The sequence below is a fragment of the Zootoca vivipara genome, chromosome 13, assembly GCF_965207765.1.
Source record: "Zootoca vivipara chromosome 13, rZooViv2.hap1.1, whole genome shotgun sequence".
Taxonomy (NCBI): domain Eukaryota; kingdom Metazoa; phylum Chordata; class Lepidosauria; order Squamata; family Lacertidae; genus Zootoca; species Zootoca vivipara.
Window position 1 is genome coordinate 6498227 of NC_142596.1, and position 25348 is coordinate 6523574.

General features: G+C 40.4%; 1 protein-coding gene across 12 annotated transcripts in view; it reads right to left on the reverse strand.

The window, feature by feature from the left end:
* Positions 1–25348, reverse strand: part of TCF12 (transcription factor 12) — a 138145-nt gene that overhangs the window by 58574 nt on the left and 54223 nt on the right. For all 12 annotated transcript variants that reach the window (XM_088657204.1, XM_088657206.1, XM_088657202.1 and 9 more), the window contains one exon: positions 6682–6746. In XM_088657204.1, the coding sequence (XP_088513330.1) occupies positions 6682–6746 (65 nt within the window). The remainder of the gene's footprint in view (positions 1–6681; positions 6747–25348) is intronic.

Here is a 25348-nt window from a genome sequence, read left to right on the forward strand (position 1 = left end):
CACACTAAGCTTTAAAGCAGGCATCCCCAAACTTGGCCCTCGAGCTGTTTTGGGACTATAATTCCCATCATCCCTAGCTAACAGGACCAATGGTCAGGGATGATGGGAATTGTAGTCCCAAAACAACTGGAGGGCCAAGTTTGAGGGTGCCTGCTTTAAAAAGATGAAGTACAAGAAAGCAAAAGCCACCATGATTCTTTGGCTTGTGCATTCTACCCTCCCCACCCATTCCCCCAACACAGCTAGGAGGACAATATTAGCAGATTCATTCATCCTTTTCCCTGAATCCTTGACTTGCTGTGTTGCCTAGACCAGGATCATTGTTTTTAAGAATGGTGACTGGTGAAACCCACTGGCTCTAGGAATCAATTACAAGTGGAGCTACTTAATTCTAGTTTTGTCCCCATTCTCCTCCATGCTGAGTTTTACAAGGGAAACACTGAGACGGAGGAGGAGGAAGGAGGCAGCCACCCCACCCCACCCCACCCGAGCACTCAGGCCAGTGCTGAGCTTGTCTGAGGCTCAGAGCTGGAGTCTTGTTAGAATAAAGTTACAAACTCAAACAAAAAAATCAGCCAGTTCCTGGTGGAGCCCCCTAACTGACTTAGCCCTTTGAAGCCCGGGTGTACTTGGGTGGCTGCCCCCTCTCTGCACAGGCCTGCCTGCACCCATAAATAAGAAGGCAGGCAACTGAGGGCTTGTAGAGGGCAGAGATTCATTTGCCCTAAGGAAGCAGCTTTCCACTGGTTTTTAACAAACTCTGATCAGTTTCAAAACAACTCAACTTCCAAGACTTTTTTAAGGAAGGACTGGAGAAGTGTGTGACACAAGCTTAAAACAGCTCCTTCCTGCTTGTGATGCCTTGCTAAAGCAATACAGTATACTATTAGCATAACATATTAGCCTAAGTCTCAAATGATGTGGTTAATACATCAACCAATGACTAGTGAAAACCATGTATTCAGTTTCAATCTCATATTACTGCTCAAAGAAATGTTAGTTGTGAGGGTTTTTTTTTTTAAAAAAAGCCTAAGAATTATTTATTATTTTATTTGTTTATTTTACAACATTTATGTGTCACTTGACTGCAGGGCGCCAACTTGGACCCCCAATTGTGGGTGCACAATGCACCACGCAGCATGTCACGAAATGACGTGACACATTATTTTCCTGGTGTGCCTTGTGTATGCTCCCCCACCCCAAACAATGGGGCTTGTACCCTGAGAACTACAACTGAACTCCACTTCCAACTGACTTTTAAAAGCCATTTGAGGAAAATAATTTCAAACTATTGGGGTGGGGGAGCATTCAAACATAGAAATAAATCCTGGTGTGGGACTCTATAATTTCATTGATGTGATAAATTTAACTCATTAACAATTAGAAACAATGTTTATGTAGTGATTGAAGCTGACACCTCCAATCAATGGATTAACAGCAACTGCAAAACCTGAAAGTTGCCATAGTTTGCCTGTCCCCTTCTCAGTTTTCTTCTGCATGGGGAGGAATGGCTCCTATGTGAAATTAACATAGTGCCATTACACCTTCCCTGATTTTGAGGATTCAGGGCAGTTTGTGCTAGTTTTAAAAAGTCATTCCTCTAAAAATGTGAGTTATTTATTTTTCTGTATTATTGCTGATACTTGAAAAAGTTTTATCCAGCTTATTTGAAGTACTTCTGTTTGCTAAATCAAAATCAATACAGATGTAATTAACACATCATATTTTTCTGCCTACCACAACCAACTGAAAAGCAACCTTAAGATCTATCCTACCCTGAGGGCATCAGATAGAAATGGAATACTCCAACTCCAAGGATGATCATAACATTATGAAATAAGCTTTGTATTATCAATACCAGGTTCGCTCTTGAGCAAGTGCCTGGGGTCTCTTCAAAAAGATAAGTTTGCTGACATGATACATGTAGCTTAGTTCCTAATGCTCTTAAAACTGAATTGGAGACTTCTCGCAAGCTGGAACCTCATCTTCTAAATTCACATCCAATTACTAAAGGATAATCAATAGCAGGCAATTCTCCTGGAATACTGACTATCACTGCTTGGATTACTGTCCTCAGTAATAAGCACTCACTACTGTAAGCTAATTCAAATATACCTAGCTAATCCACAAATAACCTCCAACAGACACCCAAAGAAAAAAGTCAGTGACTACACAAATACTGCGCTGACTACTCACCAACCAATGAACAGCCAGAAACTATTTAAAATACCTAGGTGCTGACATCCATTTCCAAATAAATACTGTATGTTTAATTGAAACAGCAAGGCAAGTAAAGCTATTGATGAATTACATATTTAAAATACTCAGGATATGAGTTTGGAAATCCACAGAACCTGCAGCCACAGACCACTCAAGAGTAGTGTTAAGGCATATTCTGTGGACTGGAGGACTACTGACTTCATTCTATTAAGCAAATATTTATAATGATCTACTATTTTAATAGAATTCTGTTGTATTTTTGTCACATTTTGTCACTGCATATGAAAGCTGCCTTATGAGGCATATACCCCAAAGAGGTGGCTAAGATACACCTGTCATTTAAAGAACACTGTGTCTTCTTTTTATTCCACTGTAAAACACGCACAATATCCACTGAGGTGCAAGGCTATCCATCCAGCACCAAAAGAAACTTTGTTCTATCCATTATTTTGCACAGAACTCAAGGGATACAAAATTTGGATATAGTTTTAGGAGTACAGTCACTCCTATTGCTAAAAATATATATCGTTTGTTGGGTTTTCACCTGTTTTATGCTGTATGAAATCTAATACAATGAATAAGCTTACAATCTGCTTTGTTTTAATGTGTAAAGTGGCTTACAATAATAGAGCATCATACAATATATAAGAGCATATACAGCAAGCCATTCATAAAACAGCTATCAAAATGGAGCACAATAAAATAGGAAAATAATCAAGAGGGAGTAGCTTTAAAGTAATAAACAATGAAGGGTGATATACATTGTTTTATATAAATATAGTGGGTTGCACCCAACCAAGTTCTACTCAGAGTAGACCCATTAAAAATAATGGATCTGAGTTACTCATGTCTATTAACTTCAGCAGGTGCACTCTGAGTAGGACTGACACTGAATACAACCCAATATATATAAGATATAAATGCTGCATTTTAAACTGTTGAATGTAAGTTACCTTTTGAAAAATAAAAGTATAGGAACATCAAACATGGGGAATAATGACATTTAGAAATTATATTATATTGCAAATTCATTCTGCTTGGAAATGTTAGAAATAAGCTCACAATTATCTGTAGGTTGTTAAGAATTCACTCGAGAGAATATCATTAGATAGTGAAAAACAAAGGAACCTTGAATGAGTAATCAATAGCAACTGCCAGAAAATGAGAGAGATTAGAATTCTCTCTGGTGGTTTGTCTTATAAAGTTTTCATTAAATGCATTGTGCTAACAAGTCATTAGCGAGGTACATGATCGCATAGCACTTAAAAATAAATAGGATCTGTTGGAAAGCAAACAGTGAAGAATGAAAGGTCTAATAAATTCTTGATTTGCTGATAGTTCCATCGGCCAGAAGAACGGTTGATGAGATGAAAGGAATGGGGACCTTGGGTGGAGGTGACCACATCACGATACTGAGGAAAAGGAAATCCTGATCAAAGTCAAAAGTGCCTCAAATATGCACTAAAGGAAGTGCCTCAGAGTTCTGTTCTGGGCATGGTGTGATTTAATGACTTTATATCATGACTTGGATGGAGTGGAGGAGGTGATCATCAAATTTTCAGTGGACATCAAATCTTGGGACATTCTGGAGGCATTGCAAACACCAGACATGATCTAAGATATTGACAGGATGGAGAACTGGTCAACTAACAAAACTTATTTCAACAGAGATCAATAAAAAGTTTAATGTTTGAAAGTATTAAAGTATTTAAAGTATGAAAGTCAGATGTGCAAATATAGTATGGATGACACCTGCTTGACAGCACACACAGAAAAAGGATCTAGGGGTTTTAGCAGACCATAAAGTCAGCAATGGAATGCAGCAGCTAAAAAGGGTAATGCAAATCTAGGCTGAATCAACAAAAAGGCAGTGTCCAATATAGGATTTCTTCCTGTCCATAAAAAATGGAATCGTCCCATTTTGGAAGTAAATAGTGTCCCGTTTTAATTTTAAATGGGACACAGTTCTTCCATTTTTGCAATCGTCATCAAACGGTGAGGGCAGAAGGTGGGTACAGTGGTAGGAGAGTGAGAGTTTGTGCAAAGCGAAATCAAGTTGCGCTGGGAAGGAGCAGAGAACAGTGCAGTGTTGCCGTTGTTTAAACTCACTTCCTCCCTCCTGCCCCTGCTTGAAATGTGACACCTAAGCCACCAATTGGAAGAGGAGCTAGAGGAAGAACCGCATCCCGGAGGAGGCAGAGTGTGATGATGCTGACTGCCTGTAAGCTCCAGTCCCACGCTGCCAGAAGCGCCTGTGGAGGGCAGCGGAGGCTTGGGGCCTAATGTTGCGCTGGGTGTCCTGCCTTGGTTTGGGGCGGCAGTGGAGAGTGAGGGCGAGACGGGCAGCATACGAAGCACCACCTCACACGAAACATGACATGATTTGTCCGCTGTTGCAGTTTTCGGATCACCACTTCCTCCTTGGTAGTAGTGGCAGCAGCTAGCACAAGGATGGCACTGGGCTTTGCTGTGGCACTCCAGGTCTCAGCCACCCCCAGCATCAACTTGTGCTGGTTCTGGGCTATCTGTTGGGCTGAGGCATGCAATGGAGAGGGGAGGAACAGGTGGCCAGGTGTATGGTGGAGGGGCAAAGCATGAGTGAACACGGGGTGGCAAGAGATGGGGCTTGCATCAGGAAAGCAGAAGCCTGGGCTACCGCAGGTGACTGACAGGCACCAACAGGCACCCCAGGAGGAGATCCTGCTGTTGCACATGAAGAACTGCGAGATTAAAATTGCTGGTGCTGCTGCACAAGTGAGAATGCTTCCCTACCTGACTCCTGAGTAAGTTTGCTGCTGCCTGAGTGAAATGTTGCTTCTCCTGCCACAGTGTGGATCATCTGGCTGGCACTGAGGGTTTGGGGCTATAAAAGCCGCCCTGCACGACTCCAAAGTAAAAACTGCCCTTAATTTTTCCAATTCATTTGAATACTGTGCTGTTAGAACAAAGGTTGAGGAAGAGGAAGAGCTGTAGCTGCCCGCTGCCCTTTTAAATGCACTCCTCCCTGTTTCCCCTATCCGTCTCAGGGTGTGTGTAGGCAAACTTTTGAGCCCCTCGTTTCAAGGACTGTTCAGTCTTATTGACGTAGATAGATATTCGCTTCCCTTTGCTGTTTGATGCTAAGCATCATGTATTTGTCTATTGGTGTATACAGAAAGCATATCGTTGCTACATACAGATCTGAGAAATTTCAGTGGTGCAAATCTGTTTTGTATATTGCAAAAGAATCTTTCAGGCATGCCTTTTTGCACATGCTCACTCCAGATCCTTGGCGATGTACAACAAAAGGTCTCAGGCAGTGCCACTTACTATTGCCTTGCAAACTGAGAGTGCCCAAAATGTGCAACACAGATCATTTGTTGACAGAAGCACTGCAAAGCAAACTTTGGAAGCATTTAACCTTATGTTCTGAGGCAAACCTAGCAGTCGTGGAATTGGAGAACAAGACAACTTGCAGATTGCCTGAACTATAATATTAAATTGTAGTAATAAACTCTAATACTTATAGTAATAAAATATTATTTATTTAACAAATTTATAAGCTGCCTTCTAGTATGACTACCCTCACAAAGTAGCTTTCAGTCAATGCAGTAGTATCTTGCAAGACGAATGCCTCACGCAACGAAAAACTCGCAAGACGAAAGCGTTTTGTGATCTTTTTGTTGACTCGCAAGACAAATTTTTCTATGGCCATGCTTCGGATGATTTTTGATTTTTTTTTGCTTTGATTTGTTTACCTTGGAAAACTGCAAGATGAATTTTTTGCAATACAAAACGACTCACGGAACGAATTAATTTCGTCTTGCGAGGCACCACTGTATTAAAATTCAAAAATACAGATGACTGCACACATATTACAAAAGCTACTGCACAAAAAGATAACAAGATAGAGGGGGAGGACTGTAGCTTCACAGAGGGGGAGGAGTGTAGCAGAAGGCTGGAAAACCAACAGGAAATGAGCCAGAGCAAATGGCAGGCAGAGCCACCCCTTGGTTGTAAAGGCAGACAGGTGGGGATTGGCTCAGGGCAAACTGAGGTTGGGAGGGCAGTGCCAGATTTGTCCTAAGAGCCAAGCCTCCATTGCTACTTAGCACTGATACACATCATGGTTACAGCACTGATACCATGATTAGAGCAAACCACAGCAAGAAAGAGATACAACACGAGACTTTATAGCATGTCCCCAATCTCCTAACCATGCTTAGAAAATCAGGACCTGCAGGTGGAACATCATAGAGGCATGATATTGATATATTGATAAATATACTATATGGATATATCGATACAGTATATCAATATATTGATAAAATGGGAGAATTGCAGAGCAGAAAACTAACTTCAAACATACATATCCAGGTCCTATACAATCACAAGCCATCTGCATTATCTCTGCATGCCCAGGAACACTAACAGCATTAGTTCTAATAAGCTGCTGAAATGTTTTAAAACTAAAACGTTTACCTGACAGCCTGAGAGTCCGGGTTCTCGACCAAACAACGGAAATGGAGTTCTTTCTGATGTCTTTCCTATAAAATTAAAAATAAAAATGAACTGCCTACATGCAGAGAACCTAATGAGTAGAGATTTAACAATACATCAATAGAGCATAAAGTGTACATGAAAGAAAACAAGTACAAATGTTTGATACTTAAAAAGGTTGATTTTTTTATCAGAAGCAAAAACTACAATTATTAATTTACACACTTTGGCTTAAAATGAGGAACTTGGAAAAAATAAATTTGATACACTTGCTAAACCTGTAATGAAAAATGCTAGCTTTTGATGCCTTCCAAGTATGAAATTATTTTTGCTATTTGATATTGAAAAAATGTTATTTACAAATTGTTGCTTAAGACTGCAAGGCATGCAGGGGTTGAGACCTAGATAATCTATCCCTCTTGTAACATAGAATTGGAGTTTCTTGGGAGGTTAATATGACTGACACATATTTCACTATCGCTTACTTGAAAAACGGACACATTACTGTTAAAAAAGCAAAAGAAAGTTACCAATTTTCTGCTCAAGCAATTTGCCCCCAGCAACTGTCAAGAGACCAAGCAAATAAAATACCTAGCTTGCAAAATTGTTTGAAGCAGTATGAATCATGCTGCTCATGTTAACTGCACTCAGCATTTTCTTTCCTGTAAATAACAAGCCCTATACCAAATGATAAACAGCTTTGACTAAAGTATGCAATATTCCAGGCAGGGTTTATAAACAAAATATTTGCTCAAGACTAAATTACAAGTACTGAAAAATTGCTGCGGTAGAGGACAAGCTGAAATCTACATCTCTACAACTTTGTGGGAGAACACCTCCCGAAAAATATATTAAAGAGTGACTTCCTTTATTTACAGACTGCTTCCGTTGGGCCTTTGCGCTCCCAGGCAGTACAGATTCACTCTGAAATAGGTAACTCCAAGGGCCAGAACAACTAGACCCATAACCTCATTGCAAAACCAGCTAAATTCTGGATCTGAGATGATTCAGCTCAAACATGGGACATCAACAGCCAGTGTGGTGTAGTGGTTAAGAGTGGTAGACTCGTAATCTGGGGAACCGGGTTCGCATCTCCACTCCTCCACATGCAGCTGTTGGGTGACCTTGGGCTAGTCACACTTCTCTGAAGTCTCTCAGCCCCACTCACCTCACAGGGTGTCTGTTGTGGGGGAGGAAGGGAAAGGAGATTGTTAGCCGCTTTGAGACTCCTTCGGGTAGTGATATCAAATCCAAACTCTTCTTCTTCTTCTTCTTCTTCTTCTTCTTCTTCTTCTTCTTCTTCTTCTTCTTCTTCTTCTTCTTCTTCTTCTTCTTCTCCTCCTCCTCCTCCTCCTCCTCCTCCTCCTCCTCCTCCTCCTCCTCCTCCTCCTCCTCCTCCTCCTCCTCCTCCTCCGGATAGAATATACTTCTATTTCAGTAGAAGGCAAGGTCTGGCTTTGGGGTGGAACTTATTGTCTGCAGTTTTTATTCTTGGAAGAGTGTACTTCCAACTCGCTAGTGTGTGAAAACTCTTAGGGGTGGTTAGAAGAATTTCCAGTTAAACAAATTTTGTATGTGTGGTATGTCAGTACCCTCCTTTTTTCAGTGCCCTACAAAAATGCAAACATCTGGTTTCTCTTAACAGATCAATGTAATTTGACATCAAAGCTCTGTAACAGGAATTGAGAATGTGGAGCCTTCTAGATTTTGTTGGACTACAACTCCCATCATTTCAGACAATGCTGGCTGGGGTTGATAGGAGTTCGGAGTCCATTCAACAACTGGAGGGTCATAGATTATCCATCCCAGGCATGTTCTTCAATACACAGAAGCCAATTTAACAAGTGTACAGTGTAGAACAACCACCACCATCACATCAGGGGGTGCTATGAATCCACAAGGTGACTGTTAATTGCTTGAAGTTGTTACTTGTCCTAAAGTATAGGAAACCATTTACATTAATTTCCTGCAGCATTTTCTTGCCAGCTATTTTTGAAGAAAGATTTAACGGCATGCCATATGCGAAGCGTGTATGCCCATGAAAGGTAGGAGTTAGAAACTGCATTATACAAGTTACTGTTTTGTAATTTTATACGGTCAAAAGATTTATTTGTTCTCTAATTGCTCCCTTCCCAGAAAGATCTTTAGAGCAGCATGTGGCCTTCCTGGTAATGGATATGCAATTCCATGAGCTGCCCACCAATGTTATATTCTAGACTCTTGAGATCTGTAAGAGTTTGAAGAACTGATAACAAGTACTGGTTGTTTTGATCTTGTTCAAATCTTGTTTCCATTTTTAGCAATGAGAAATAAGTTGGTAGTGAATTTTTCTGTATTTCCCCCCCTCCACCCCATATTTTATGGAATCTTTTTTTTTAATGAAAGTGGTGCATTATTAATAAAAGAATGTGGGAAGTGTCTGATGGATCAGGCCAAAGACCCATCTAGGTCAGCATCTTGTTCTCACAGTGGTCAACCAAAAGCCTAGGGAAACCCACAAACAGGACCTGAATGCCACAGCACTCTTCCCACCTCAACTTCGAAGTTGAGGGCAGAAGGTTTTCCCAGTGTACTCTTTATCCCCAGCTGATCCCACTTCATGAGACTGCCTGGTTTCATGGCAGTGGCTGCTGCCCTTCTATGTATTAATGCAATGGAGATGTAAGCAGCACTGTTGTGACAGGACACACTCTTCTCCTGCCTTGGGTTGCCATGAAGTCCTGCCTGATCTTGTAGAGTGGATCAGGACCAAGAAATCCTGGGTTCAAATTCCCACTTAGCCACAAAGTTCACTAGGTGATCTTGGCTCAGTCACTGAGCAATAGGCTGCCATTGAGCACTGGCAAACAAGTGATGGGGCACTTCAACCCTCTCGCTCTTCCAAGAGAGAGAAATATTAAATACACACCCTTCCCATAATGGCAGTGCCTCTCCTTCCATTACAAAATCAAATATGCAACTAAAGCTTTCATGAACTATGTCTACTTAATCATTTAAACTGGCTTGCCAGTACCCTCCTACATATATCAGTGGCGGCAGCAACAGTGGCAGACTATCCACTGGGGAAAAATGGCACCTGCACAGAGTCCAGCAGGGTCAGCACAGTCAGTGCTGGGAGAAAACCCTGCCTCTCTACACTTCAGGAGGCATTGGATGGCAGTAGTGATCTCTCTTCCTCTCTCAGCTGCTCTGATCTTAACTCAATGCTTGGTGTTTTCTGCCTGCACATGGAAAACATCCAAACTGATGCGGAAGTAGACAGCCGAACACTGCTGCCAGTGGCTTCCCCATTGACAAAGGCAAGGAAAGTCAGCTTTGTTGAAACTGTATCAGTAGGAAGGATCGTGGAGAATGGAACTTCAGCAACCCCCTCTCTCCATCCAAGAGGGAGTTATCTGTGTTTGAGTGTGTGTAATGACCACATCCCTTATTTGGTCATCTCCACTGCTATCATACAGCCCTAAAGGGTTGGACAAGAATAAATGCAACCCTCAAAAAAGGGGAAAAAAGGGGGGGAATCCCCATTCCTGCTATGATGAATACACACTAGATTGATACAAAAACCTCTGCTTTAGCATCTCACCATTATAACACAATATATGGCATAAGAATGTAAGGAAACACCCTACTTAGATTTTCACCATCCTAAACAGTTTAGAGTCACCTGAAAATCTGACTCTCACTGCTCAACCCCAGATCATTTATGAATGCATTCACCGTACAGTATTTTGAATGAAATGGTGTGGACTGCAGGGTGATGTGTAAATGTTTACTGAGGGGGCATTCAAAGTTGCTGTAAGAGGCAGAGAATAAAAGAGTAACATCAGGAGGCGAAACACTGTGTTTTTGTTTTGAATGAGCACTCCTGTCTTTTTGAAGCTGCACATCTCAGTACCACAAAGAGTTGGGCAAGTTATCACAGTGCCAAAATTAAGAATACCCCTGCATGTAATAGAGTAAGCTTTTTCAACAGAGTGATGTTAGTATAAATTAGAGAGCTATAGGCACTGTCTGTTAAACTACTCTGATGCTGACTCTACAGTCTTAAATTTAATGCAAATTCAAGTCTTGGGGAATCAGCACACTACATCTTTGGATTTTGGGGGGCCTTCCTTAAAAAAAGGAGGGAATTAAAATACTTCACAACTATTCAAGAATTCAACTATTGATTGCAAAGCAAATACAGAATATAACATTAAACATCCAAATGACTTGAGTCTTACATCTTCCAGAATGAAGCAAAGCAATGTATGAGCACTTTACATGCAATATATGACGATTTCATTTACTGAAACAATATGAAAAAATAATACTGCAGTATGTCGGTTTTATAATACCGTATATGTGAGCATCCATAGATATCTGGTTGGCCACTATGGATGGCGTTTGGTGCTTTTCTTTTGTTCATTTATCTTCTCCTAAACATATTCCACTTCACATACACACCAATAAGCATCTAGGAGCAGGGAAAAACCACATACCGGTATTTCCCCCCCAAAATGCATGAGATGCTAAAGTATAATGGATTGCTTGAGCTAAGTTAGAGGAGATGAAGGATAACATACTGGACAGGTACCATGTGCAACCTGAATGTTTGAAATAGTTTTCATTTTCCAATACCTGCTTGTTTAAAATTTGAGCAGCCTATTTTTTTCTAGCCAGTGTGCAGAAAATGCTAATCAAACAAAACTCACTAGCAGTAAAGGATCGGACTATAAAAGGGCATGTAGGATTGCATGTTCCCTTGCTTTTATTTCTGCTTAATGTTGCACCTTAACACAACTGCTTCTTCCCAACAGGATGAATATTTCAAAATATTTGTTGTGCTGTTTACATTTTGAGGCATTTGTTATCGGGTACTCTTCCCCTGGGCCAAAGATGAGCAAATACCCTCTCTTCTCATTGGGCCTATTATCATTTTAATTACATTCTCTTCCCAGGTGGTCATGTTCCTGGATTGCTGCAGTTTATAAGCAGTTACTAAATACATGCAGAATGTTAACTAAGGTATAATTATTTTTCACAGCTTAATAAAAATAATTATGGTTGTAAGCATATTGTTACTTGAATACCCTCCTTTTGCTGACCTTTTAGTTGTGTGTTGGTTACTTTTATATGTGATGATTTTACAAAAGAGATAACTAGTGTTCTACTTTGCTTAATAGTTCAGAGGTCCACAGTTCCATTTCCCCTAAATGTCTAGAAGAGCAAAGCAAATAATTTGCCATGAATAATTTACAGTGAATTTAGTTTTATTTTTCTTGTGGAGCATCTGTGAGCTGACTGCATTTCTTCCCAATTTGTTTTTCAGTTATTAGGGCATTTTTTAGCTTTCCCCTCTTATCATTGTAACATTTATTTCAGTGGTTGCCAACCATAGTCCGCGAAGATTTTCTCTGGTGCCTTCAGGTGGGAGTCTCAGTCTCTGAGCTTCCATTTTTAAAGAAAATGAAGCTTCTAGCCCTCCTAGAAAAAAGGTTGCGAAACAAAATATATAGGTGCTCTTCTAACCAAAATGAACTGGCTTAGCCGCTCCTGCCTGTCAGTGTTTGTAGCCAATAAATGAAATCACAGCTGTGGTTGACAAGCGAATTATTTGGACAATAGAAACCGCTGGGGTCCTAAAGAGTTACTTTTTCCCACTTCACTTTAGTGTACTTTAACTGTTTTTGTCTTATTTTCAAGTCATTGGATCCATCTGTCTATTGCCCTGTTTGTTTTGTTGCCTGCCATTCACATGGAATAGGCAGCAGGCAGCTGCTTGAGATAATTTATTTTAAAATTGGGGTGGGGGGGGAGGAGCAATTCTTGCTATGTTTGTTTTGCTGCCTGCCTGTACATGGAGCATGCAGCTGTTTGGGAAAAACCACGGTTGAATATGAGGGTGGGATGTTGGGTGGGATGTTGCATATGGCAACATTTTCTCATTACCCTGCAGCAGGGATTGTTTCACAGTTGTGGGTGCAGTCTAGTGCAGAGGCACCATAATGTTGATGACAATAATAACGATCATCTTTTTCCTGGTTGTTGTTGAGGTGTTTGGGGGCAGGGGGAGCATTTCAGGGGCATCATCACTACGTTTTCCTCCTGCCTGCCCTACAGCAGGGCATGTTCCCAAGTATTTGGGGGTGGGGGAAGAGCTCAGAGCAAAGGCAGAAACATTACCATCATTATCTCCTTTACACCCTTAATTCTGAAAAGTTTGTAGAGGACACTCAGCTTCAAACATCATACTAGTCTGGGCCAGTATTGTTCAAAAACTTCTTCATGCAGTGCATGGTTAAACTATGGAACTCACGTCCACAGGAGGCAGAGACAACTAATAGCTTGGATGACTTTAAAGGAGAATTGGACTAATTCAGCATCCCTAGCTGTGGGCCACAACCTGATTCAAGTAATTTTAAAAAGCATAAGCAGCATTTAGCTTTGTTTGGTGAAGAGATGCTAACCAACCCTTTGCTACTGGATTTTACATGCAGCATTAACTAGTTTGTTTATAATGATAGTTATATGACTGTTGAACTTGGAATAACTAGTAACAGTATTCTTAAATGCCAATGTTTTAGGAGTGATTGATGAAAGGCTAAAACCAGTCCACCTCCATACATACAGCAAAATCTCCCTGGAATGCTATCTCCATTACTTCAGCAAGATTTCTGTGCAAACCTTCATGAAAAAAATGGTGGGTGCTCACCAATAGCGCTTGCACACAATGTTTCAAAATCTCCAGGAACCTGCTTATCTTGAACTTGAGTTTGGATTAAAATAAGACTAATTCAGACATAAGGCTTTACTGATGCATGTCACATACTGCACTAAAATATAAGGATTTCACTACTTCTTAGGTTGAATGAAATGGATAGCTTTAAAATTTATAGAAACTGAAACTCAGAAGGGTGTATATGGGATATACAGAAGCTTTACCTTATTTACTGGGCAGTTCAGACGAAAAATCAATCATAGTCTATAGCAGAGCTTTCCAAACTGTGTGTCACAACACGTTAGTGTGTTGGCTGCAGTGTGTAGGTGTGCCGTCCAAACGCTTCCCACGCTTTTATAAGGGGTTTGTTTGCTAGTAAAACTGAATTACTGTGTCACAAATTATGCATGTGTGTCAGCAACATGAAAAGTTTGGAAATCTCTGGTCTATAGTGACAAGTTGTATGTATGCACTGCCCTCTGCCTTCAAGTGCTCTGACTTCTTACATCTGAACTGGTCAAATTATGGTTTGTGAGTACCATTGTTTGCCAGCAAACCAGACTGTAAGCTACAATTAGGAGGAAAACTATGGCTTGCATGACACAGAGTCTGTCCAGTTCAAATGCATCAACAAACTAAGACTTGTCACTAAATCAGAAATAAGGAGAGAAATTTGAGCATGTGAAGCAAGGTGGAAAAGGGTTGGCATTATATTTGATCTAATCCACTATTAGATAAGTATATTTCTTCCTCTCAGTGAATGCAATGTTTACTATTGGTGCTACCTTAAAACAGGAGGGTGTGCTCCAATTACATGGCAAAAATTAGAAGTGCAACTCTTGTCAAGCAAATTCATCTGCATGTTAACTGAATTCTGTATTTGTGGCCCCCAACCAGAATGAGTAATAGTGAAGCTGCAGGCAAAATTGTCTCCATATACTACAATGTATTATCCCTGTCAAGTTAATGTTCTGTGTCGAACCATATGGCATGGGTAAATATTCAACAAAGAAAATTCCTTAAACTTGTTATAATCAGCATCTGCAGTCATCCAAAAAAACCTGACACAAACAATAGCTATGGCAAAAGCCATGAACACAGCACAAAAATGAAGAACAGAAGAAGTGAAACTGCTGTGAAATGACTATGTATTTTATAATTTTCCTAAGCAACTGATTTTCAATTACACTAAACTAGAACCTCCCGACACAAAATCACTTTGTTGAACAAATCTGTATTTGCATAATATACTGCATGCAAATAATACTCCTAAATCAATATAATGTGTTAAAAATGAGCACTTTCTAATTCTCATGGTTCCTTCTTCCCCATAGGTGTTGCATAATTACAGAAGTCTAACAGTGCTTCATTAGAAATAAGGCCATTTAAATAAAATATCTTCATATGCATTGAGAGTAGGTCATAGATGAATTAAAAACTCCCCAAAGTCTGGCACAACCCATCATATCAAGTCAGAAATGAGGCTCAAAGAAGAGCAGAACTTCGTTCCAGCCCCCAGAGTAGTAACAATAAAATGCTGAGAAAACACACCATCAAATCCTGAACACAGCATCAATTTCGGTTAATTACAGTCTTGTAAGCAATGTGATTATTCAAACAGCTCGTGCAAATGTTAATGAGTTCTTATTTGCATATTTATTTTTTCCTTTGTTGAAATGTCATTATTACATTCTACAGTGATGAATACTGCTGATGAAGTGGTCTGATATGTAATTAGTCATTAGATGGAATGAATAGATCAATTATGAAAAAACTGAGACTAAGAAATAGCAAACAAGACTGCCCAATATTATAAATGAATCTTTGAGAGAGAGAAATCTAGGACAACCACATATTTTTTTGCTATTTAGATTTCAAAATTGTTAACAATAAATAAAGCAACCAATTAAAAAAGTGAGGTTTTAAGGATGATAAATTAATCACACAGTAGAAGTGTTCTGTGGAAATGGGGGTTAGACCTCTGATGCTGGTCCCTTAAATTATTTTTGATATCAACTATTATTTATAAATGATTGCTCAGCCTTCTAGAGTGTGTGTGCGCATACTAAGACTTTGGCTTCATTAAAACCAAAAAGCAAATACTGTACGCATACCAAGAAATGGGAGAAAGTATAGCCTGAAATCCTAGTCTATTTTAAAAGGGAACATCTTCCTTAGCCTTTTGCGACTACTTGCTATAGTTACTAAGGCAGCACTTGCTATTTGCTGGGGGTGGGGGAGAACACATTACTGCAGACCAGATGGGAACATTCCACATGACCAAACCAATCAATCACCTTGGTGGGGCGCAGGTGCAACACAGCCGTGTAGCAACACACCATTTCACAGTCTATCGGGCACAAACACATGGTCACCAATCAATGGCACCCTAAGGACCTCAGAGGGGGGAGGCTCTCTCGAGTCTTACTGGTCCATGCCTGATGACTTCATAATCACACATCATTTCATTCACTGAAGGATGCAAACTAGCATTCTAATAACCTTCTATTGAAAGCATTTTAGGTTGTGCATTTTAATAAGAATGCAGTTTGAAGTAAATTCAAGGAGTTGAAACTGTACGGAGTGGAGACTAAAGCAACTTGAAGCTGAAAATTTTGCCTTGGAGGATATTTTGCTCAGTCCAAGATCAGTGACAAGATCATTCATTTTGCAGCAAAAACCATGTACAATTCCATTTTCACACAAAGAAGCCATTAAAAAATACTAGGCTAGAGGAGCTAATGGGGCAAATTTTAATGTGTGAATACACAAACACACCTCCCCTTAGACTACTGCAAACTACCCGGTATTAATTTTGACAACTTTTCTAGTGCAGTACCTATGCAATTTTTTTATTATATACGAAGATAATTAATTAAAGCCCACTCGTCAGTGTAGCCCCATACTGCCACTGTGTGGCATCTTGCATTTAGACCAATCATGTCTGAAGCAAAAGAGCAGAGCGGGACAGGGGGGGGGGGAGTAAAATCTGGCAGCCAGCCGACAGAGTGCGAGTACTTATACAGACCTGCTGGACGATTGCGCTTTTATCTCTTTATATCCCCAGAAGGTTTCTACTATACTGTTTTCCTTTTCTGATTTTCACATTTATGGCATCAAAAGGAAGCATGATGGGAACATATTTCATATTTCATCCAGATAGAAAGGCAAGTGTCCACCTTTGTTTTACAATTATACATTAAGTTTCTCCCCAGATGCTAGTCCACTGTTTGACTGCTGGATTGATCTTTCCAACTTTGTACTAGAAGCCTCTCACTAACCACCCAAACTTCCTCTAACAAATTATTGTCTCTTAAATTTTATGTCCATGAAATCCTAGGACCATACTTAGCTATACCAAGTGACGTGAGGTTACTAAGATTATAAACTCGGAATACTTCCACCCATTACTTGTATTAATCCAGTCTTATTTTCAATGCACACACAGAAAAAGATATGTCAAATAAGTTTTATGTTAGTGTCATGTTTTGCATCTCCACACTGCATTCATGCCTGCTGCTTCTATAGAAGTCTTTATATTTTTAAAAGTAAATTTTCATTGAATTTTAACAATGAACAGAAACTGTACACAAACAGTGCATTTCTCCCATTTTTGCCTACAGAACTAAAATGTAAGAAGTGACATAGTCCGTACCAGGTCAGCACTAACAGTATTTTTTTCTACAAGCAAATCCATACAAAAAGACATCTGAGAGGCGGGGGGGGGGGGGCTGCAGCACATTGCCACTGCGAAATATCTACAATATCTAAAGAGAGAGAAAACATGTGTAGCTTCTACATGTCTGGAGAGACTTGCCTTAACAAAAACATTTTAAGCAGGTCCCGAAAAAGAGTACAGCAAAGGCACCTGCCTGGTGTCAATAGGCAGGGAGTTCCAAAGATTTCTTAGAAGGGCGGAATGGCTAGAGGACAATGATTTCTGCATGGTTACATATTCCTCCTCTAATAATCCCTTAGTAGGCACCAATTTGCCTGTCTGAAAGATACATGGAAAATGACTCCAATATCTTCCTTGAATGAATGCAACTAATATAGAACTCTACTGGGGTATTCTGTTTAGTGTGCACTGATTTGCGTTTTCATTCGTCATTTCGCTGTGTGTTGTCCCAGCTTTATAAGATCCTTCTGAAATGTCTTGCAGAGGGCCTTCTTGGTAGTGGTGCCCACCCCGTGGAACACCCGCCCATCAGTTGTCAAGGACATGGGTAGGCAAACTGAGGCCCGTGGGCCGAATTCGGCCCAATTGCCTTCTAAATCTGGCCCATAGATGGTCTAGGAATCAGTGTGTTTTTACATGAGTAGCATTTTATTTAAAATGCATCTCTGGGTTATTTGTGGGGCATAGGAATTCATTCAATATTTTTTTCAAAATATAGTCCAGCCCCCCCCCCCCGGAAAAAGGTCTGAGGGACAGTGGACTGGCCCCCTGCTGAAAAAGTTTGCTGACCCCTGGTCAAGGAGATGAGTAACTACATAACCTTTAAAAGACACCTGAAGGTAAGCTTTTTAAGGTTTAATGATTTGTTATGTTTTTATATATGTTGGAAGTCACCCAGAGTGGCTAGGGCAAGCCAGTCAAATGGGTGGAGTACAAATAAGAAATTATTGTTATTAAAATTATTTTTTGTGTTTAATACACAGTATTGGACTAAAATATATCTCACCTTCAAACAAACAAAAAATAACTATATTCAAAACCCATACAGGTACTAGGGCACATACCGCAAGCGGTCATCCCTTGGTTCCTCCCTTCCTACAGCAGTGAAAGCAAAAACATGAAGCCAGCTGGTTTAGTGTTACGTGTGAACCAGGGGGCTCATGTGGTTTGCTTCTCCATATTAAAACAAGGAACCAGTTTTTGCTAGTCTTGTAGCAGGTTGGCCTAATTTTAAGAAACTGAAATAGTATGCAGCATTCTGAGCATTTTTACTGTTGATATTCAAATAAAGAAAAATAATTTTAGTTCTCCTTTTTAAAAATTAAATAGGACACTTTTCAAAACTGTAGTGGTATTTTTCTCTCTGAGCACATGTAACTGGCGGATCAAAATCTTCACTTGTCTTTTCAGATTATCTGTATGCTCCCTTGAGTGAAAAAACCCCTGTATCCTTACACCTGCTCACTCCACAATTTCTTTGCACTTGACTTCAAAGGCAGTGTCTCTACAGTGCTGAGAGCAGCAAGATGGTCACGGAGGATGACCCCCTTAGAGGATTTGTAGCAAAGACAGAAATATCAACGTGGCAACTTCTTGTGACCTGTGAATTATAATGTCCTACACCTGATGGCGGTTCCTGTTACTCAGACTGCCACAGCTGCTAACATGGAAGAGGGAGAGAACCTTGTGGAGGGGGGAGGGAGGAGGAGCACAAATGGACACCTGCTGCAATAATGCAGATACATTTGTATAAAGCCTTCAGGTATTACTGTGCTTAAAGCCATCTGACTGAAATATTACCATAAACGTGTGTGTGTGTGTGTGTGTGTGTGTGTGTGTGTGTGTGTGTGTAAAACAAGCTGAACATACTCTTAGATGTATAAAAACCCAAGGGTAAAAAAGCTCTGTATACACTACGGGCACTGAATTATCATGTAATTTAATTTTCCTGAAACCCATTAGTTTCCATAAAAGGAAAATGAAAAATAGATGACAGCATGTCTTCATTGTGAGCAAAATTCAATTCATGTAACACTTGGGGAGAAATAAATTATATGAGCATATTAGGCCACACCACGTCATCATCCCTTTCATCAGAGGCAAGTATAATTATGGCAAAGGTTGCTTTATCCATTAACAACTCATTTGGACTGGACTTTTTAAAGTCAGATCAAATGTATAAATTCAGAGTTTGAGCATGCAAGATGTCAATAAGGAGCTTTAATAGATTAAACCTACACTAAGTGATAAAGGAGAGGGATTGTATACAAACCAATATGAAAAGTTACATTATCATCATCATCATCATGCTCCTCCTCTTGCCCTTCAACCTAAAGCTCCAGGGTGCGTTACAACAATTCAAGCACAATGCAAAAACAGTTTTAAAAAACTTAAAATTGCAGAATTAAGGTGGCTGTGATGCATCTCAAGTGTCAATCAGGGGAAAGTGCTGTGTCTTCAGCCTTTGCTGAAAACTCCACAGTGAAAAAGCCAAAGGCACCTCTGTGGGGAGGGAGTTTCATAATAGGGCCCCCTCTGAAGATTTCAACACCCAATAGGGTCCAGTAGGGAAGGGGGCAATATTTCAGATATCTGGGGGCTTTATCATTTTAGGGCTTAAATCACTTTGGTTAGCACCTTGAATTGGGCCCAGAAACAAATTGGCAACCAGTGCAGCTATTTTAAATCAGGAGTTGAACTCTAAATAGATACCAAGTCAGTAATCTGGTCACTGCATTTTGAACCTATTGAAGTTTCAAAGTCATCTTCAAGGGTCACTCCGCATAAAACATATTGCAATAATCCAGCCTGGAAGTTAGCAGTGCATGGTGTATACAGTAGTAGACAACGTCATTTCTCTCCAAAAGGCAAACCATGGCTAGGCATCACAGTTATAGAGTATTTGGACCCAAAATGTGTCAAAAGCAAACAAGCAAACATTTTTTTAAAAGCTGTACCAGGGCTTTCATTTCTAAATGTCTCAAAGTACTGGACAATAGTATATCATTTCCAGCTCAAATTCAACCCCTCCCCTTCTTCCACACAGCAATGGAGAACAGGATTAAGCTAAAAGTCAGCTTCTACTGGTAATTCAAATCACAGATAGAGAAAATTATAACTGCAGGCCAGAGTAATTAATGCAGTTCTTAGAAGAAGGTAATTTGGTTCACCAGGGATTCACACACACACACACCACTCAACATTTCTTCCAAATTGCATCATCAAGACATCTACCAACAACTTTTGTCTACTACAAAAGCACAGTATTCTTTTCCCTTCTTTCATGTCAAACAGCCTTAAATCAGAGTACCGTACTCATTTCTAACAGCTTACATTATGTGATACCCTATTACCTAGCTTTCAGCAATTTGACACCATCAGGTGCAACCTTTGATGGAAAATAATGCACTGCAAACAACCAAAAGAAAGCATACATGTATGTATGCTCCCATCAATAGTGTGAGCCACACACTTGTTCAATCAAAAAGTACTGCATAAGGATTCTTTAAAAGCAAGCAGTAAAGGTAAAGGTAAAGGGACCCCTGACCATTAGGTCCAGTTGTGACCGACTCTGGGGTTGCAGCGCTTATCTCACGTTATTGGCCAGCATGACAAAGCTGCTTCTGGGAAACCAGAGCAGCACATGGAAATGTCGTTTACCTTCCCGCTGTAGCAGTACCTATTTATCTACTTGCACTTTGACGTGCTTTCAAACTGCTAGGTTGGCAGGAGCTGGGACCAAGCAATGGGAGCTCACCCTGTCGTGGGGATTCGAACCGCCGACCTTCTGATCAGCAAGCCCTAGGCTCAGTGGTTTAACCCACAGCGCCACCCGCATCCCTAAAAAGCAAGCTGTAGTATGACCTAATTCCAGAATCAGATTAAATATCAGAAGCTTCCTTTAGTGTTAAATATGTCCTGACAAAAGCAGGGTTAATACAGAGCAGCCTTGTATTAATGTAGGGTAACATGATTATTTATCTGAATGGGCAGAGGACTGGAAGACATTCAAGGTCATTGCATTTTGGATAAAAAGCTGGTCGGCTCCGTTCTGACTAAGGAAATCGGATTTTGTACGGATCTGTTTTTATTCAGATTCTATGAAACAGGGCAGACCTTGGAGTACTCCTGCACCACAGTAACTATCCATTTCTGCATCAGACTATTAGCTAGCCCTCACCCTTTCATGCATAGCTCCCTCTTATGTTCCCTATCTCACCACCAGGGATCCAGGCTGGGTCTTCCAAACCACCAGGAAGCTGATTCTCCTCTTGGTTTGCTTGGCCTAATGTTTAATTGTCCAATTCTGCCTACTTGTAAACAGACTAGGAATATCATGTTGAAGTGCATAAACCAGGATAGGTGAGTTTTAGAGCCACAGCACTCGGGTTTATTTTGTATTCCATTCAACCTGTTGGCTACTTTTCCCCTACCTGTTATTCTAATAAAGTTTCACAACTAGGCTAGTGAAGTCAGTGTGTTTGCCAGTCTTGGGATTCTGGAACTGCCATGTGCCTAGATTGCTTTTGGTTACATGCTACTGGAAGTCTAAAAGCAGAGTGGATAAAGCCAGGAAGACACCCTTTTCTCTGGGAGAGGCAGAAGGCTGGAGAGCTGACTTTATCCTCTGTGTAAACTGTAAGTGATTGGCTGGATGCATGAGGCAGGCTGGTCCAGGATCCCAGGATTTAACAATTAACATCCCCTGTTTTCCTTCCTGTATCTGGGACTACAGGTGACCAAAAAGGGTGGTGGCAGCAACTACCAGATAGTAAGACCCAATGAGCAGGACTGCAGGGCTGTCATGCAGCAGTTCAGCAGGAAAGGGGGTGCCAGAAGTTCTCTGGAGCATTCCTTCTTCTCCACAGCTCTATTGCCCAAACCTGGACAGTCTAGTTTATCTTTCATGCTTAGTGGATACAAGCCAACTTCAAAACATCGTTGCAGACCCATATCCAGTGTAGCTGTGAGGGGCACAAGCAAGCAGCCAATAACAACATCCACCATTTTAGGTTGGATAAAAATAAGCCACAATTTACAGTGCAACAGGTTTGACATAGGCATTAAGCCTGTATCCATGTGATCAACCAGCCTGCTGGTTGATGAGCTGTCTTTCAACAGCTAGGGTCGGACACTGCCGAGGTTCCCCACAGCATGAACCACTTATAGCAAACTTCCCCTGTCATGAGCTGGTCTTCTGGACAAAAGCCCTCCAAGCCCCTCCCCTTCATTTCAAAGGATCCAATCCAATGTCTCTTCTGTCGAAGGAAAGCTGTGACAATCTGAAAATTGATTCAAAATTAAACGTTAACATTATAGGGTGGGAAGCTCAACCTAATACTGAGGTGGAATCAGCTGAGTGGGTCTGCCTCTTTTATGCTCCTGGGACAGACCAGACCTCTGAAGTCTTCTCTCTCTCTGGTCCAGAAGCTATGCCCACTGGAAGCTGAACAACAAGGGGATTGAATCAAAGCTCCCAGTCCCTACCCTCTACCTGGCTGCAAGGTGCGCATATTGGCTTGCATTGGGCAGAAGATTCCCAATGCTGCATGCTTCTTCCACAAGGTGCAACAGGCCACAATGCCTGCTCCCAGTAAGCTGGGTACAGGGTGATTTAGGGTTATGATGACAAAAGACAAACATGGGTGGAACAGATATGACTCTTAACTTTGTACCAGAGACTTTATTTTAGATGTGCAAAAATTTTCTTTCCACACACACACACATCTCTCCATCAAGGAAAGAGGCATTAACATAGCTCAATAGCCAGGCAAAAACATTCACAGAGGGTGAAGAGCAGGGCTGGTGAGGGGTGTGCTTTGAGGAGGGTTTTTGTTTTGGGCAAGTCTTGAAGGCTAGATGGAGAGGCCCGGGCCCGACATTCCTCATCCCACCCTAGTTCAAAAGCTACTCACTGTGAACATTAGCCACGGTGCAGTCATAATGGCCACATTTAGCCAATCATATTTTGATTTAACATTTCAAGATATGGATGAATCTCATGGTTTAAAGTTGACTTTATTTTCTGGCTTGTTTGGAAGTCATTAACAACAGTTCCCCAGTTTGAATGCAATGGAAAGTTATCATTAACTAAAGACTTCCCTGCTTGTTTGCTCACTCCTGCAAAGGAAGGAGCATAGCAGCAGCATATGGGGAATGACTCTCAGCTTATTAAACTAAAAAATGGTTTTCTGAAGTATTGTTAATACTATACCTATGTTCACAATGAAAAGGGAACAGGAAAGGAAAATTCATGTGGGAGGGAGATGGAGCCGCTTCGGTTTAAGTACTTTCAGTTTAAGTACTCCGCAGACCCGTCTGGAACGGATTAATCCACTTTCCATTAAAGTACTTTCAATGGGAAAGTTCGCTTCAGGTTAAGTACGCTTCAGGTTAAGTACAGACTTCCGGAACCAATTGTGTACTTAAACCGAGGTACCACTGTACAGTAGTTGAAAGGCAAGTTACATTTGTACTGTACCAATTTTAATGAAAGAAATGAAATTCCAGATATGGCAACATTACCCTGAGCACATTTCAACCTGGTTACAAGTTCATATAATGTCATTATCTTACTCTGGTACCAGAACAACTCAATTGTGTTTCTTGAACTGCAAAGAAAACGCTTTTTTCGCACTGACAACATAAACAGGATAATTTTGGAATTAGGAATGAACACAACTCAGTTCAACATAACAGCTTTACATTCTCTGACAAAAGCACTTTAAAATGTCTAAATGAATATTAAAATGCATCTTTCCACAGCAAATTGTTCATTACTGAATCACTATCAACTCTTGTTAGACAAAATTTCTAGCTCCTGCAATGTACAAGATAATTAAAGTGTTTAATAGCTCCATCATCAAAGACAGTGGCAATTCATAATCTGCTATCTTTTCAAGCAAACATGCTTATGGCTGAATATGATATACAGAAACAATATCCCGTTGACAGATAATTCTCTGTTTTTAATAGTGCTTGTAAGCCAGGACAGAAATTATGAAATATGTTTGTTATCTCAGTTCTAATACTATATAGTTTAAAGGACTGTGGAAAGCAATTGTTGTACTCCAGTTGAGAAAGGGTGAGCAAATCACCAAGCTCAAATCACCAAAAACTGGAGCCTCAAACAAACAGTCTGAGACTCTGGTACAAGAAATGCACCCAGCATCAAATTTTCAGTAATATTGTAAAGTACATGAACTGCCTTTCTAAGAAAATCCCACAACTCCAATGACACTTATATTAAAAAGTAAATATAAACATCAATACAGCCTTACACTTAAAGTTGTCATACAATCTTATAATACAAACAGCAGCCTAAAGAAAAATTTCACTTGCTGCCGGGCAAGAGTATTATAATAAATGTAGCAAAAGATATGTATGACAAATGTAGCAGGGATGATGGGAAGTAAATTCCTCAGAGTATGAAGCACAAAATTATAAACATGAGTTTCACCTAACCTAACCTAACCTAAAATAAATAAACAAAACAAAACAGGGCAGGGCAGGGCAGGGCAAGTCATATCCAACGTCTTGAACTGTGCTCAAAACAAAAAGTTGGTACAGTACATTCAAACTCCAAGTACAGCATGGACTTAAGCTGATACGCTTTCTTCCCTGCAGACCACATCACATGTGGGATCTCCCTTACATTGACTACTGAATGTTCAATATGTGCAGTAAGAGGTTTTCCACATTCTTTTCTTTCTTTTTTTTAACCTTATTGCACATACTTTATTCCACTGATAGCATTCAGGGCAAGGGACAAAGTTACTTTATATTCTTTATTAGAGGTTTTCCACATTCAAGTAACTTTAAGATCTTCTGGTTTAGACACTGTCTTCTATCTTTGGGGAGGTCAGGAGGGATGATGTTTCTGAGGCTTTAAACAACTCCCACCCTTACCATGAATGGGGGAGGGGGATTTCCAAACAGGATGCTAGCTTTGGAGAAAATGTTGCTATTGTTAAGATTTCACGCCATGGAACAGGCATTTGATGGTCAGCTCTGCTTATGAACGTACTTTGTGCAACTCAGCTATTTGTTTCTCTGTTTGTGGAAGACTAAAGCAGAAAACAAAGGTAAAATGGAAAGATCTACAGAAGACCACCAGGATTTGGATTTATGTAATCTACTTAGATTACTGTGGCAGTCTCTTAAAAGGGCAATATCATCAAGAACACAAATAGGTCACATGCACCAGATAACATCAGTTTAGCAGACAAAGTAACATTATGAAGAATTTCTAGGCTACTTGCCTCAACAAC